Source organism: Hemibagrus wyckioides, linkage group LG15 (assembly GCF_019097595.1).
Source record: "Hemibagrus wyckioides isolate EC202008001 linkage group LG15, SWU_Hwy_1.0, whole genome shotgun sequence".
In the NCBI taxonomy this organism is placed as follows: domain Eukaryota; kingdom Metazoa; phylum Chordata; class Actinopteri; order Siluriformes; family Bagridae; genus Hemibagrus; species Hemibagrus wyckioides.
In genome coordinates, this window is record NC_080724.1 from 18,972,501 (window position 1) to 18,990,000 (window position 17,500).

The following is a 17,500-nucleotide window of genomic DNA, read 5'->3' on the forward strand; positions in this document are numbered from 1 at the left end:
TGTGTGTGGTGTTTTTTGTTTGTGTTAGGTGTATGTGTGTGTGTGAGAGGTGTGTGTGTGGTGTTTTTTGTTGTGTGAGGTGTATGTGTGTGTGGTGTTTTTTGTTTGTGTTAGGTGTGTGTGTGTGTGTGTGGTGTTTTTTGTTTGTGTTAGGTGTATGTGTGTGTGTGAGAGGTGTGTGTGTGGTGTTTTTTGTTGTGTGAGGTGTATGTGTGTGTGGTGTTTTTTGTTTGTGTTAGGTGTGTGTGTGTGGTGTTTTTTGTTTGTGTGAGGTGTATGTGTGTGTGTGAGAGGTGTGTGTGTGGTGTTTTTTGTTGTGTGAGGTGTATGTGTGTGTGGTGTTTTTTGTTGTGTGAGGTGTGTGTGTGTGTGGTGTTTTTTGTTTGTGTTAGGTGTGTGTGTGTGTGAGAGGTGTGTGTGTGTGTGTGTCGTGTTTTTTGTTGTGTGAGGTGTATATGTGTGTGGTGTGTTATTTTGTGTGGTGTGTTTTGTTTTGTGAGGTGTGTGTGGATGTGTTTATGTCTGTGTGTGGGTGTGTGTGAGAGGTATGTGTGTGTGGGGGGGTATAAGTGTGTGTGTGTGTGTGTGTGTGTTTTTGTTTGTGTGTGAGGTGTATGTGTGTGGTGTGTTTTTTTGTGGTGTGTGCATCTGTGTGTGTGTCTGAGGTGCGTGTGTGTGTGTTTCTGTTTGTGTGTGGTGTGTTTTTTTGTGGTGTGTGCATCTGTGTGTGTGTCTGAGGTACATGTGTGTGTGTGTGTGTGTGTTTCTGTTTGTGTGTGGTGTGTTTTTTTGTGGTGTGTGCATCTGTGTGTGTGTGCGCGCGTGTGTGTGTATAAACTGAACCTCTGTATAATGTCAGGAATGAAACAGAGGCTCATCAGCTTGGGGACTGATTCACACACAGAACATTCTGTCAGGGTGAAGCACAGGACGGACGTGGGTTTGTGCAGAAAGAAGTGTCTGTGTGTGTCTGTGTGTGTGTGTGTGTGTGTGTGTGTGTGTGTGTGTGTGTGTGTGTTAAAATTCACTTCCCACACTCAGCCTCACACTGAGTCTTTGGGAAAGTGATAGCCTTGCAGCCTCCTAACAGCGCTGTATCACTATCACACCGGTGCTCTGAGAGCAAAGTACTGCTTATAAAACCTAGAGGAAATATGAAAGGAATGTGAGCATCAGGTGGAGGAACGTTCACTCAGCCTCGAGGGAATAAAAAGACGCTGCCCGCTGAGGGAAAGGCGTGGACTTCGGTTTATAACACACAGACCTGAGAGCTGTTCCCCCCGTGCTCAGGGGGTTTCCTCTGTGTATCCGGGTTTCCTCCTCAGTCCAAAGACATGCGATAAAGGCATCTGATAGGCATCTTTGAATTTCCTGTAGTGTGTGTGTGTGTGTGTGTGTGTGTGATTGTTCCTGGTGATGGGTTAAGAAGCTAAATAATGAACAGTTTGGACCACATATCTGGAATACTGCAAGGAGCAAATTAGAGAAGATAAATAAATTAGATCACGAGCATGAGTTGTTTATTTAATCAGTCAGTTGCATCAAATTAGATTTGTCTAAAACTGGAAAGGTCAGAGTCTTTTATTATTCATCATGTGAACACCATGATGGGGACATCTGACTAGCTGATGGAATGAGGACATTGTAGAAGAAAACAAAGCAGGAAGTTTGAAGTGAATGTCTGATTTAACCTGAAGCCACTTTAATGCTGCAGTGTGGTCACCCTGCGTCCGGTCAGTGCTTTACAGCTATAGTTTTAACCTCGGTGAAGAAGTGGTAGGAATCTCTCCCTCCTTCTCTCCCGATACCGGAGCTCTTCATTCCTCCGAAAGGCAGGTTCAAGTCTCGGATGAGCCAGCAGTTGGTCCACACTAACCCCGCCTGGAGCCGCCGAGCCACTCTGTGGACACGCCCCACGTCTCTGGACCACACCACGGCGGACAGGCCGTAGCGCACGCCGTTAGCCCGTGAGATCACTTCTTCTTCTGTATCGAAAGGCATGACGCAGGTGACAGGGCCGAAGATCTCCTCCTGCATCACGGCAGACGAGTCGGCCACGCCCGTGATCACCGTAGGCAGCATGAAGTATCCGGATGCGTTACCAGGCGGGAGGCTGAGAGCGTCCACTCCCTCACCACAGTGCACCCGAGCTCCTTCAGACACGGCCAGAGACACATAACCCCGCACCTGAAACCAGCACACGCATTGCATCACGTGAAACATGCGCTTACATAACACAAACTCAACACTAAACAGCTCCAGAGTCATGGAGACTTGCGTAAATATTAAACTCCCTGTGAACTTTTCCACATTTTCTAGTGCAAAGTTCTGCTTATGAAATCCAAAGTAAATATTAAAGGAATGCGGGTGTCAGGTGAAGGAAATGTAAATGTAGATGTAAAGCTGCAAAGAAATAAGTTCAAGCTGAAAACTTGAGACTTGTCTCTTCTCTTTCTTATAAGGCTGACTCCATATTACTTGGCTAAATTTATTTTTAAAAAGAACCTTTCTTTATAGTTATATTTAGTGGTAAATTGAGAATAGTGTCCATACATTTATTCATGAAATAAAGAATTTTTTGAACAGGAACATCTCCAAATAATGATTCTACACTACTCCATGCTAGTTCGTAGTGTGCAGAGTGTTTTTACACTGAAAACTCCAATGACAACAAAGAAGAAGTGTATTTTAAGTCTCAGAAAAATACAACAGTGGAATTTTGGACACTAACTGCACTTGGGCTTCCAGGCACTAACAGTCAATGAATAAAAATTTTCAAGATGGACGGCACGTCTTACAATCATCGTTTAACTTAACTCATGTTGTGTGAGTGACTTTATTTGTGAGCGTCATCACGTTATATTCATTTACATTTTTGGCAGACGCTCTTATCCAGAGTGACTTATCTCATTTTTAACATCTGACGAATCGGGGGGTTAAGGGCCTTGCTCAGGGGCCCAGCAGTGGCAGATTGGTGGACCTGGGATTCGATCTAACAACCTTCCGATCAGTAATCCAACACCTTAACCATGTTCATTTGATGATATTTTGGATATACTTCCAGTTAGTAAAAAATGATGACAAATTATCACTTACTAAAGATTATCAGTTTAGTAAGTTATCAGTTTTCTATCTAACTTGCAAGATCTAATCTAGCTTGCAAGACTGATGCTATAAGCAGGGAAGGGACACTATATTGCCAAATGTTTTGGGACACCCCTCCAAACCATTGAATCCAGGGGATGTATTTCAGGGTTGGTCTCAGCCCCTTAGTTCCAGTGAAAGGAACTCTTGATGCTTCAGCTTCATACCAAGACATTTTGGACAATTTCATGCTCCCAACTTTGTGGGAACAGTTTGGGGATGACCCCATCCTGTTCCAACATGACTGTACACCAGTGACCAAAACAAGGTCCATAAAGACATGGATGAGTGAGTTTGGTGTGGAGGAACTTGACTGGCCTGCACAGAGTCCTGACCTCAACCTGATAGAACACCTTTAGGATGAATTAGAGTGGAGACTGTGAGCCAGACCTTCTCGTCCAACATCAGTGCCTGACCTCACAAATGTGCCTTTAGTGGAATGGTCAAAGATTCCCATAAACGCACTCCTAAACCTTGTGGAAAGCCTTCCCAGAAGAGTTGAAGCTGTTACAGCTGCAAAGATCGGGCCAACTCCATATTACATTCATGTGCATGTAAAGGCAGACGTCTCAAAACTTTTGGCAATACAGTGTCGCTCTAACAAAATAAAAGACAACAATAAATATAATAAGGGACAAAATATAGCTTAAGATACAGTGTCCATGATTGACATTGTGTGTGTTTTCTGAAGAATAGCTAGCTGATGCTGGTGTTAAAATCAACAATCATCCACCTGAATGCTAAGAATAGCTTTGCAGTCACATGACTAATACGAGTTCACTGAGGTGATTTCAGTGTAGTGTTGTCACACAGCTCCAGGGTCTTCTTGAAGATCCTACACTCAGGTTACAGTCTGTATGCTTTCTCATGTACTCTCTGTTTCCATGTGGGTTTCACACCAGGTTCTCCAGTTTCCTCCTTAAAGCACACCGCTGAAATGGATCGGCTTAGTTTGATCACCTGTAGATGTGTGTGTGTGTGTGTTTGTGTGAATAGTGTCCTGCAGTGAACTGATGTCCTGTCCCACGACCCTGTGACCTTCACCAGAAAACTTTTATCGCTTCTAGTCGACGATATAACACTAATACTTATGAACAAACTACAAATGCTTTCATATGAGCTTCATATTAAGCTCCACTGTGGAGCGAGACATGCGAGACAAGCTGAACATGGACACAATAAAACAGGAGCAAACTCCATTTTCGTCTCTGGATAAGAGTTAAACAGCCTCAAATCCCCCAAACCCCAGACGTCTCTCAGTCTCTCACGGAGTTCTTTAGTGAAGATGGCTGCCTCTGAGAATCAGCTCCATTTAAAACAGTTTAACTGTGACATTGTAATTCTGACCTTCTGTAAGTGTTCCTTGCTCACAAGAGCTCCGTTGTTGTTCGAGGGGTCAGAGGGCGCGCCGGTTTTCCATTGGCGAGCCGCCTCGACAAACTTCGCTAGGAATTCTGGGTAAATGCTCCGCTCCACAAAGATCCTGCTGGTACAGAGACAAATCTCGCCCTGAGGAGGACAGAGAGAGAGAGAAGAGGTATATGGAGCATCAGCGCCTCCGTGTGGAAATGTATATAAGAGAGAGAGAAAGAGAGAGAGAGAGAAGGGGGGGGTGAGTGACAGAGTGAGAAAGAGAGGGAGAGAGAGAGAGAGTGAGAGAGACAGGGAGACAGAAAATGAGAGAGAGAGGGAGACAGAAAGAGAGAGACAGAAAATGAGAGAGAGAACGAGAGAGAGACAGAGAGAGAGAGAAAATGAGAGACAGAGAGAGAGAGGGTGAGTGACAGAGTGAGAGGGATGCAGAAAGAGAGAGACAGAGAGAAAGAGACAGAGAGAAAGCAAGAGACAGAGAGAGACAGACAGGCAGAGAAAGAGAGAATGAGAGAGAGAGCGACAGAGAGAGAGAGTGAAAGAGAGACAGAGAGAGAGAGCGAAAGAGAGAGACAGACAGAGAGAGAGAGACAGACAGAGATAGACAGATAGAGCAATCATCAGTACTTATTTACTTAGAACTCAACTGGACGATAATGTCTTTTTGTTTGTTTGTTTGTTTTTTCATTTTCGTTCATTTGCCATACAGATTTTATTTTTATAAATGTTTTATTTTTTTGCCATTTTGTTTCGCTCACCTCAGCACCTCATTATCCTGCAACATTCTGCATACACCAAACCTCTTCATGTATCACAATCACACATCTGTAGCTAAAATCACAACATCTGCAGAGAGCTGGAGTTCGAGTTCTCAGCAAAAACCCAGGGAAAGTTTTCACAACAATTCGAGAAGACCAAGATAAGGTCAAATTACATCTCTGCCCTGACAGAGTGGACCTGCCTCAGGCTTACAGGACAGGACTTCTCTCTCACGGTCCGGTTGTGTTTGTGACCTCTAGTGTTCAAACGGTGTAACTGCATCAGATGCATAATTATGACGTCTCACTAGTACTTCAGCTCCACCCTGTACATTCTGTTACATCTACTCCACATAATTCTATAAATATAAACGTATATCACTGTAAATTCATTGCTTACCTTTATTTATCTCTATAATTCAATTTAATTCAGTTGAATTTAAAGAAACCTTGAGAGGAACCAGGCTCAGCAGGGAACCTCATCCTTATTTAGGTGACTCTGGACAGTAAATAATGTAGATGTCCTTTTAATTCAATTCAGTTAAAATGTGCTTTATTGGCATGATGAATTGTACATGTATTGCCAAAGAATTTAAGAAGGTTAAGGATTGAAAACAAAATTATAAGACCAACAAACAAATAGCAAAGGTGTGTGTGTGTGTCCTCAATGGCATATTGCACAGATATATACACAGATCAGCCATAACATTATGACCACCTGCCTAATATTGTGTTGGTCCCCCCTTTTGTTCCCAAAACAGCCCTGACCCTTCGAGGCATGGACTCCATTAGATCCCTGAAGGTGTGCTGTGAGGTGGGGACTCCATGGATTGGACTTGTTTGTTCAGCAAATCCCACAGATGCTGGATTGGATTGAGATCTGGGGAATTTGGAGGCCAAATCAACACCTCAAACTCATGGTTGTGCTCATCAAACCATTTCTGAACCATTTTTGCTTTGTGGCACTATGCATTATCCTGCTGAAAGAGACCACCGCCATCAGGGAATACCTGAATACCTGACACACATGGATGGCAGCACCCAAGGTTTCCTAGCAGAACACTGCCCAAAGTATGACACTGCCTCCGCTGGCTTGTCTTCTTCCCATAGTGCATCCTGGTGCCAAGTTTTCCCCAGGTAAGCGCACCCAGCCGTCCACGTGATGTAATAGAAAAACGTGATTCATCAGACCAGGCCACCTTCTTCAGTTGCTCCGTGGTCCAGATCTGATGCTCATGTACCCACTGTTGCCACTTTCAGCGGTGCACAGGGGTCAACATGGGCACCCTGACTGGTCTTCAGCTATGCAGCCCCATACACAACAAACTGCGATGCACTGTGTATTCTGACACCTTTCTACAAATCCTTACGCTTGCCCATTTTTCCTGCTTCTAACATCAGCTTTGTAGACAAAATGTTCACTTGCTGCCTCATATAATCCCACCCACTAACAGGTGCCATGATGAGGAGATCATCAGTCTTATTCACTTCAGCTGTCACTGCATTTACTCCATTTAGGGTTTCTGATCATTATCCTGATATGAAACAGTGATCTGATTGGCTGGGCTGAGTAAGACCACTCACCTGATTGGAGAAGCTGGAGTGCACGGTGGTGCTGATGCACTGCTCCAGGTCAGCATCGGCGAACACCACGGCTGGGTTTTTCCCCCCGAGCTCTAGAGAGAGTTTCTTGCAGTAGGGGGCGCTGCGCTCGGTTATCACTCGCGCTGTAGCCGTGCTGCCCGTGAAGGAAATTAACGGCACGTCCGGGTGTGACACGAGGGCGTCACCTGCGTGAGGACCTGTGCCGAACACTACATTCACAACTCCTGGTGGAAAACCTGTACACACACACACACACACACAGTATACCGTTTTTGTTGCCAGGTGTGAACACGGTCAGTGCAGAGAAAATTAATCAGAGTGATTTCTAATTCTACACACACACAAGTCCAGCAGAAAGAGCTCAGGTTCTGAATAATTTCGCTGATCTGATCAAGGCTCGTCTGGAGGATTTTGCTCAGGCAGAGTCTAAAGACCAGGGTAATACAACACGCACACACACACACACACTTCTCACCAGCCTCCTCCAGCAGCTTGCACATCATCCATGCAGTGACTGATGTCATCTCACTAGGTTTGGCCACCACGGTGTTCCCTGTAGCTACAGCAGGAGCGATCTTCCAGGTGAGCAGATACAGAGGCAGGTTCCAAGGACTGATCAGACCGGCTGTGAGGAAACACAACAGAGTCAAATCATCTCTCCCTCGATCACAAACACATACACACTACACACTCACCCACTCCTACAGGGCAGCGCACGGTGTAATTGAGGCAGCCCATGTGGTCCATCTGACTGCAGTCGGTGGTGTGGTGCTGGACGGACGAAGCGAAGAATCGGAAGTTGTACGCGGCACGTGGGATATCGACAGTCCGGGCAAAGCTTATACTCTTCCCTGAGTCAGAAAAGAGAAAGGGAAATTTGTATGAAATAACTTTTAAGAATAAAGATCTTTGAATGGTGTTCACTCTTCTTCACTGAAGCACTGTTTTTAGACCTTCAGGCTTCATTTTAACATGAAATCATATCAAATATGGACTTAACTGGTCATACTATTTCTTTAAAGTACTTCAGACAGATCTGTTTAAATGTCAATGAGTGAACTGTTATAGACTTCTGTAATTATTTTTACACATGAAGACACACCGACTTGCCGTGTCACATCCTGTTACACCACATGTAGCTCTAACAGAACATACACTCATGCTTATAAAACAGCAATGAGTCCTGAATATTAATATCATGCACTGGTGTGAGGTGAAATGCTCCAGGAGAAAGAAAAGTATATATACCCCAGATAGCAAAATAGGTCTGGCCCAGATCTGGCCCACACAATGCACTTACACTCGGCCCACATACCACAAAGAATGATGGCCCTTTGGTGGCCCATATCTAGTTTGCCAAAGTTGGGCCAGCACAAGGCCAGCACTGGGCCACACCATATAAGCCATCATATAAACAGTGCCATCACTGCCAGACCTGGTCCACATCTGGTTGACATACCACTTGCCATGCCAGAACTCAACTTAATCCCAGATCTGGCCCAGACCCATCTGCTATGTGGGACTGTATTGTACTATATGCACAATTACTGCAGTAAAACCCACTTTTGGATGCTGTATCTCTAAAACGCAAGAATATAATACAAAAATGATATATGTGTGTGTGTGTGTGTGTGTGTGTTGTATTACCCTGGTCTTTAGACTCTGCCTGAGCGAAATCCTCCAGACGAGCCTCGATCAGATCAGCGAGTTTATTCAGAACCTGAGCTCTTTCTGCTGGACTTGTGGCTGACCAACCAGGAAACGCTTCTTTAGCAGCCTTCACCGCTGCCTCCACCTTTAATCGCACACACACACACACAGTTTTGTGTTAAGCCACAAACACTTCTCGGTTTTAGCATACAGCTCCTTATGTAACTTCCACCTGTCACTGGTCATAATGTTATGGCTGATTGCTGTACATTACAGCACAGTGAAATTCTTTCTTCATATATCCCATCCTTGGAGGGTTGGGGTCAGAGCACAGGGTCAGCCTGGAGCTTGGAGGGTCCACTGGTGGCAACAACCCAGAGCCTTACCCCCTTGAGCTACCACTGCCCACATACATGGGGTTTTATTCTATCTCAAGATACTGTAGAATCCTCAAAGAGTATTGTATATAGTAAATAAATATGTAAATATTAACAGTATACAATATAGCTAAAAGACTGACAGCCATGTGTAGCTTTTGTTGCCACACTGTTGAAAATAAACAATTGTCCAGTTGTGTGATTTAGTGTTACAGTTTCTCTTTACTTGAACTATGCAGTATGTATTTTTGTGCAAAATGTTCACAATCACATTACCCATCAGTCCAAGATCTACTCGACTGTGGGCTCAGAACTGGACAGCCTGACATCAGTGGCAGAGAGACCGGTGCTGAGCAGGCTCCTGACAATCCTGATTATCTCTTGTACCTTTAATTTCTAGTATTTATTATTTTTTGTTTTATTTTTTATTTATTACCTTATTAGCTATGTTTGTGGATACTGCTGGAAGTTGTACATTTCCCACTGGGATAAATAAAGTATGTATGTATGTATGTATGTATGTATGTATGTATGTATGTATCTATCTATCTATCTATCTATCTATCTATCTATCTATCTATCTATCTATCTATCTATCTATCTATCTATCTATCTATCTATCAGTCTGTCTGCCTATCTATCTATCTATCTATCTATCTATCTATCTATCTATCTATCTATCTATCTATCAGTCTGTCTATCTATCTATCTATCTATCTATCTATCTATCTATCTATCTATCTATCTATCTATCTATCTATCTATCTATCAGTCTATCTATCAGTCTATCTATCTATCTATCTATCTATCTATCTATCTATCTATCTATCTATCTATCTATCTGTCTGCCTATCTATCTATCTATCTATCTATCTATCTATCTATCTATCTATCTATCTATCTATCTATCTATCTATCTATCTATCAGTCTGTCTATCTATCTATCTATCTATCTATCTATCTATCTATCTATCTATCTATCTATCTATCAGTCTGTCTGCCTATCTATCTATCTATCTATCTATCTATCTATCTATCTATCTATCTATCTCTCTAATATGTGCTTATACAGATTGTGTATTGTGAGTGTATGATATATTGTGGGAATTTTGTATTGAAATATACAGTAGAATTTCATCCTTAATGTACACATTTACTTTATCATGGAAAATACACACATAAATATTACAAATATATAATATAACATACATAGACATGCAAATTTGTCATTCAGCTTCAGCATATAATCAATGTTTATTAAATATGTTTGATTATCCACCTGATGTGTAACTGAGTGATATGATTATTCTAAATAAAAATGGTTATTTTAAGTCACGGCGACACACAGCATGTTTCTCAGGCCTGGTTGTGGATGAACTCTGAGCACAGCACTGACTCTGACTACTTTGTAATCATTATCTCCGGGAAGATGAGGGCAAGGTACAATACACCCGACCGAAACGCTTAGTCATGACTAAACAGCTACGCAGGTCCAGAAAGGTGTTAAGTGGTTTTCATTCGTTCGGAGTTCAGAGACTCTTACAGCTGTTCCTCAGAGGAGAACAGCTGGATTAGTTTGAAGAACACCAAGACCTACAGTATATAGTAGTAGAGGGTTAAGGGTCTTGCTCAAGGGTCCAGCAGTGGTGGCCCTTGATGTGAACTCCTTCTTCTTCTCAGTAGTCCATCATCATCAGTGAGCTACCATTACCTCAGTGTCAACTTGAGATGCTTTTCGACTCTTTCTATTCTAAGAGTCTTGTTCTTGGTTGATTGTTTTCTTCTCAGCACAGCTGTAAAGAGTGGTTATTTGTATAATCACTGCATTTCATGTCAAACTGAACCCCTTACCCTTAACAAACCACAGAACTGACACTGATTTTTTTCTCCCCACACCATTCTGTGTAAACTTATGAGCAGCGATATCGTATCCATCCATCCATCCATCCATTTTCTATACCCGCTTTATTCCTAATTAGGGTCACGGGGATCTGCTGGAGCCTATCCCAGCACACATTGGGCGAAAGGCAGGGGTACACCCTGGACAGGTCTCCAGTCCATCACAGGGCCACATATATAGACAGAACCACACTCACTCCTATGGGCAATTTAGAATTACCAATCCACCTAATGTACATGTTTTTGGACTGTGGGAGGAAACCAGAGTAAACCCACACAGGCACAGGGAGAACATGCAAACTCCACACAGAAAGGCCTTCTTGCTGTGAGCCACCATGCTGCCCTCGATATCGTATCTTATCCAGTGATGGTCTGGGTACAGGTTTTTATTTCAATCAAACATGAGCCACACCTGTTGATTCTTGGCTTTCAATAGCCTCAGACGTGGCTTCTGCTTGGCACTGCTCTAGAGACTGTGTGTGGAAAATCCCAGGAGATCAGCAGTTAGTCTGTATCAGGTTATACTTAAACCAGCCCATCTGACACGATATGAAGATTAACTTAAGCTCCTGACCTGTACCTGCATGACTCTGATTAGATCATTGTTTATAGGTGCTCTAATATTTATCTAATCTCTCCCTATGTGATGGTAGTAAAAAAACCACAGTGCACTTGGAAGCTCCAGTCCTGCAGTTATTGTTTGACAGGTCATTTATTTCTCTCCTGACATCATTTCACTGTCAGGAGAGAAATACACGATCTGGGAAGTAATAACCACGGTACTGGAGCATGCAACTGTGTAAATAGATATTTATTTAATCAGTAACTAAACTGACCCATCACTCTTCATACATGTGTCACTGCATGAGATGATCAGCACCAGCCTAAGTGAAGATTATTCCTCACCTCAGCCACTCCACTGTCCGGGACTCTGCAGTACAGCTCTCCGGTGGACGGGTCATACGAGTCCATATGCCTGGAGCAGGGCACGAACTTCCCGCCGATGTAGTTCTCCAGCACGAGACTCACGGACATTGTTGTTTTTTGCTCAGAAGGTTTCTTCAGCACACTGAGAAAACTAAGCAGAAAGCAAATATGCTGCAAGCTGCTCCGGGGTTGTGCTCTGAGACTGTGGACCCATGTTGCCAGATTGTGCTGTTTTTACCTTATTGGGTGATTCAATGATATAAAGCATGCCATTAAACACTTGTCTGTTGTCTAGTACATCCCATAGCTTTTTGACATTTCTGTTATGATCCATCATTTTTTCTTTCTTGACATTGATGAGTGAATCAATTCAGCTTATTTTACTTACAAAACAGGAAGACGTTCCCATTTACGGAACCAGTACTAATTGTTGCAAAGCTCTGACACTGGCGACTCCTTCCTTAATTGCTAAATAAATATCTTCTTACAGAAAACACCACAATTTTTTTGTTTGTTGTTAAATATCGGCTTTAAGCATCTGCCCCGTCCCTTCAAGTGCCTGTGAGTGTGCCTGGCTGCTGAAACAACGATCCGAACTGATGTTATGGAAAATTAATCAACATCTTCTGACCAATCAGGTTCGAGAATGTAGTACGGCTGTAGCACTGAAGATGTTTCACCTGTTTGTGATCATGTCTGGGAGCTCAAGCCTGCTGGGAAACATAACCTTCTTTAAAAACACTGGATTTGTACAAAGGTGCACATGATAAAATAACCAATAACCATTGACAGAAGCCTTTATTTGTCACAAACTTTACAGCACAGTGGAATTCTTTCTGCACATATCCCATCTTTGGAAGTTGGAGTCAGAGCACAGGTCAGGCCCTGGAGCAGTAAGGGTTAAGGGCCTTGCTCAGGGGCCCAACAGTGGCAGCTTGGCAGTGCTGGGACTTGATCTCCAATCAACAACCACTTGAGCTGGCATATGAACAGACTGTTAGCAATTAAAATAATCATTTAATAATTCTTCTGCAGACTCACAAATACACAAACAAAGCAAATTTCATTTATTCATGTGAAAAATGGAAAGCAAATATACTTCACCAAAACAAACCAAAGGTTCTTTGAACAATTATTGGATGCGAATCTCACACCTCCAGGGTCAGGGGTTCGATTCCAGCCCCTGCCCTGTGTGAGTGGAGTTTGCATGTTCTCCCCATGCTTTAGGGGTTTCCTCCAGTTACCTCCAACAGTCCAAAGACATGCATTGTAGAATGATTAGCATCTCTAAATCCAGGATGTCCCACACCCCGAATCTCCTTGGGATAAACTCCATGGTTCCCAGTGACCCTGTGTTGGATAAGAGCTAGAGAAAATGATTTAAACTATTAATCTGGCAACCAGGGTCCTACAGTTAGGTGATTTCATAACCAGTGGTTAGATAATTAACTAAAAGTTCAATGCACGTCAATGAATGGGGGGGGGGGCTTACAACCATTTTCAGTTCAGTAGGTAGCTTTAAAAACAACTGAAATGGCTTAGACAAGTGTTTCTATAGCAACAGTGAGAATTGTATGGCAAAGGTAAAGCTGCAACTGTATATCATTAAGACAGAAAAATTAGCAGTTTATCTATAATATGACTAAGGAACAACTGTTTATAGCTAATATAATGTAAATAACAAGAAATGTAAACTTATAAAAAAGTTTAATCTACTACTGTTTCACATCAGAGTAGTTGTGTTTCATTTCATATTTAAAACAACATGGTTCTGAGAAATAGTGCATAGTGCAAAACCTTACTGGTTAAGGATCTGGGTTGTTGATTGGAGGATCAGGGTTCAAGCCCCAGCACCACCGACCTCCACTGCTGGCCAGGGCAACTGAACAAGGCCCTTAACCCTCCCTGCTCCAGGGGCACTGTATCATAGCTGCCCCTGTACACTGATCAGGCATAACATTATGACCATGGAGAGGTGAAGTGAATAAGACTGATGATCTCCTCCTCATGGCCCCTGTTAGTGGGTGGGATATATCAGGCAGCAAGTGAACATTTTGTCCTCAAAGTTGATGTTAGAAGCAGGAAAAATGGACAAGCGTAAGGATTTGAGCGAGTTTGACAAAGGACCAAATTGTGATGGCTAGACCACTGGATCAGAGCATCTCCAAAACTGCAGCTCTTGTGGGGTGTTCCCGGTCTGCAGTGGTCAGTATCTATCAAAAGTGGTCCAAGGAAGGAACAGTGGTGAACCGGTGACAGGGTCATGGGCGGTCAAGGCTCATTGATGTACGTGGGGAGTGAAGGCTGGCCCGTGTGATCCGATCCAAGAGACGAGCTACTGTTGCTCAAACTGCTGAAGAAGTTAATGCTGGTTCTGATAGAAAGGTGTCAGAATACACAGTGCAGGACGGGTCAGGGCTGGTTTGGCAGCAAAAGGGGGAACACCACAATATTAGGCAGGTGGTCATAATGTTATGGCTGGTCAGTGTATATGTGGTGGTGATAAAGGCTTCCTCTTCTTCTTCCAAAACTTTTCCTTTTACCAGCAGTTTCCTTTCATCTGGCTGTTTTCTAGTTTCCTTACCCTCAAAATATACTTCCAAAAGAAAGGAAGCTATTATTAAAGAAAAACTTTAATAATAATAATAATAATAATAATAATAATAATAATAATAATAATAATAGAAAAAATAATAGAAAAAAATATTAGATCAGATATTTGATCTTGAACCTGTTTGGATCCATTCTAGAAAATCTCATCAGTTCCTTTGCTGGTTTCATTGATAAAAATTCCATCACAATGCTACAATAAACTGTTTTTTTTTTTTTCTTGAAAACAACCTGAAAATATTACACGCTTCCAACCAAGTGGAGGAAGAAAAAAGCACAAACCTGTACACGAGTGGTGTGGATTTAAGGTGGATTTGCTGAAATTCCTGAGCCGCCTTAAATACTTTTTAAGCAGGTTTTTTTTTTTATTTCACTACAAGTTAAATACCGTGAATAACTGTGTGGGTGACAAATAAAACCTTGAATGTATTGATAATGTCTTTTTGTAATATCAGGAATACAAATACAATGGAAAATTTGTCAATCATTCCTAAAAAGTATACTGAGGATATTATATAATAGGCTCTTGCATAGTATTTTCATCCATTCATAAGATTTCTGTAACTTATTGAGTAAAAAGAGGAAATCTCTGGTGAAATGTGTGTGAAGAACAACAGTATGAAGCTTCCTCAGATCCTCCAGCACTGCTCGACTGATCCCACAAGGAAGGCACGGATCGAGACTCGTAAAAAGCCGAGTCCCTGGTTGCCTTTAAGATGACCTCTTAAAAGGAGAAGTTCACTTCCAGAACAAAAATCTACAAATAATTTCCTCATCCCCTCGTCATCCAAGATGTTCACGTCTTTCTTTCTTCAGTCATAAAGAAATGATGGGTTTTTTTTTTAAAGAAAAACATTACAGGATTTTTCTCCATTTAGTGGACGTCTATGGTGCCCCCGAGGTTGATCTTCCTGAACGCAGTTTAAATGCAGCATTATAGAGCTCTAAACCATCCCAGCCCAGGGAGAAGACTCTTATCTAGCCAAAACATCGGTCATTTTCTTAGAAAAATAAAAAAAAACGTATGCTTTTTAACCACAAAAGCTCGTCTAGCGCTAGCTCTGGGATGCTATGCTATATGACGCTACGTACTACATAATCATGTCGAAGGGTCACACATGATGTAGGCGGAGCTACAGACCCAGTGTTTACTAGTGTGGAGAAGGAGGACTGCTCCGAGGTTATACGGAGAGATATTTTACAAAATACCTCGAGAAATGAATGTTTAAGGTTTAGAACTAATGTGTGAGAGGATTTTAAATCAATAAATAATGAAGGGAGTAAGTCGTTTTGATCCACACTCCATACCAGTTAGTGGCGGAAATACACCATTTTGTCATAACTGAGCGATCGAAGCTATGGTTGCTCGCTCTCTGCATCTGGAGGTCAACGCACCCAGACATTCTCCTTCTACCTTTTTGTTAGTAAAGAGCGTTTGATTTATTTGCACTTCCTTGGTCTTTGCTTTGTAAACACTGGGTCTGTAGCTCCGCCTACGTCAGACATGATTGCATAGTACGTAGCATCACGGACATGCATCCCAGAGCTCGTGATAGACGAGCTTTTGTGGTTAAAAAGTATACAATTTTTTATTTTTCTACGAAAATGGCTAGATAAGAGCCTTCTTCCTGGGCTGGGATGGTTTAGAGCTCTATGAAGCTGCTTTTAAACTGCATTCAGGAAGATCAAACTCCATTGATGTCCACACTATGGAGAAAAATCTGAAACGTCTTCCTCATTTCTTTACAACTGAAGAAAGAAAGACGTGAACATCTTGGATGACCAGGGGGTGAGGACATTATTTGTAGATTTTTGTTCTTTCTCCTTTAATAAAGAATTTAAAATCTAGCACCTGTGTAGTCTGTGTGCTTTTCCTTGCTTCTCCAACAGAGTGTGTAGACTGATAACACCCAGGCCATGACCTAGTGTCCCAGCATCAGGATGTATTCACTGACAGCCACGAATATAAATATAAGTCAGGTCATGCAAGGAGTTGTGCAGCCATGTTTGTGATTTTATTTTCATACTGAAGAAGCATTCAGATGTTTGAACAAGTTCAGCTTCAATAACCCCCCCCCCCTCCTCACCGTAGCACTGTAGAAGAACCCTTCGTTAACTCTCTCTGTCTCTACTGACTCGACTCAGGTCTTTAGTGTTGACTGTAGGTTTGGTGCACAGTTTTTAAAATAATTATTTTTATATTTTTTTTAATTATTATTATATTTAATATTAATAATTATTGTTATTATTAAATATATTTACTTTATTATTACATTTTATTTATTATTTATTTTATTTATTTTTTAACACTAGTGCAGACCTGAGCAGGTTATTCATTTCATTTTCATCAGCAGCAATAGATATGAGAGAAAGGGATTTTGAAAGATCAATGCATTGTACAATATTTGGTTCTGTGATAACAAAGCCCTTGATGAATAATTCATAAATATCCTCAGGAAAAAAAAAAATGCACCCTAAAAACATCTCACCCCAATCCCAGGGTGCATTTCCCTTTCTTTCTACCAGTCAAATTAAGATTTCCATTAAGCTACATAAAATAATAAAAGACTCAGCTCACTGTTTGTTCATCAGGGATGTGGTGAATGTAAACAATCTGTGCTTGAGTGGTGTTAAAGGGAGTCTAAGGCATGCAGATGCCGAGCCTTCAGGTGGAAAGTGTTTCCCATGTTAGAGACCAGAGAGGATGTGGATGAGCTCGTGACGAGGAGGGAAAGGGGTGAGGATCGGGTGGGACGTCCAGTTCGTGGGTGGAATTGCACTTCTGTTCGGTGGCTCCTCAGTCCAGTCAGCGTGTCCTGAAGGATCGGAGTGCAGCTGCAGTTTATTCTTTGATCTAGAGAGAGAGAGAAATGCTTATTGAGAGAAAGGGTCACAATATATTGGTGTGTGTGTGAGTGTGTGTGTGTGTGAGAGAGAGAGAGAGAGAGAGAGTGCATGTGTCTGTGCATGTGTGTGTGTAAGAGTGACAGAGAGAGTAAGAGAGAGAGAGTGAGAGTGTGTCTGCATGTGTGTGCAAGAGTGAGTGTGTGTGTGTAAGAGTGACAGAGTAAGAGAGAGCGTGTCTGTGCATGTGTGTGCAAGAGTGACAGAGAGAGAGAGAGAGAGTATAAGAGAGAGAGAGAGAGTGTGTGTGTGTGC

At 42.2% G+C, this 17,500-nt stretch overlaps 2 protein-coding genes across 3 annotated transcripts in view; both read right to left on the reverse strand.

The window, feature by feature from the left end:
- Positions 1-1,503: 1,503 nt before the first annotated feature.
- On the reverse strand, positions 1,504-11,937 carry aldh8a1 (aldehyde dehydrogenase 8 family, member A1). The gene is made up of 7 exons (XM_058409509.1): positions 11,711-11,937; positions 8,526-8,673; positions 7,574-7,729; positions 7,354-7,503; positions 6,858-7,114; positions 4,492-4,653; positions 1,504-2,187 (listed from the first exon to the last, which is right to left on the reverse strand). The coding sequence occupies exons 1-7, from the start codon at positions 11,837-11,839 to the stop codon at positions 1,735-1,737; spliced, it is 1,455 nt and encodes a 484-aa protein (XP_058265492.1). The 5' UTR covers positions 11,840-11,937; the 3' UTR covers positions 1,504-1,734.
- A 4,196-nt stretch (positions 11,938-16,133) lies between these two features.
- hbs1l (HBS1-like translational GTPase) overlaps positions 16,134-17,500 on the reverse strand; it is a 53,123-nt gene continuing 51,756 nt past the window's right edge. The window contains exon 15 of one of the 2 annotated variants that reach the window (XM_058409508.1): positions 16,134-17,195. In XM_058409508.1, coding sequence (XP_058265491.1) covers positions 17,184-17,195 — 12 coding nt within the window. In that variant the 3' untranslated portion in view covers positions 16,134-17,183. The remainder of the gene's footprint in view (positions 17,196-17,500) is intronic. The other variant, XM_058409506.1, reaches the window with a different exon arrangement.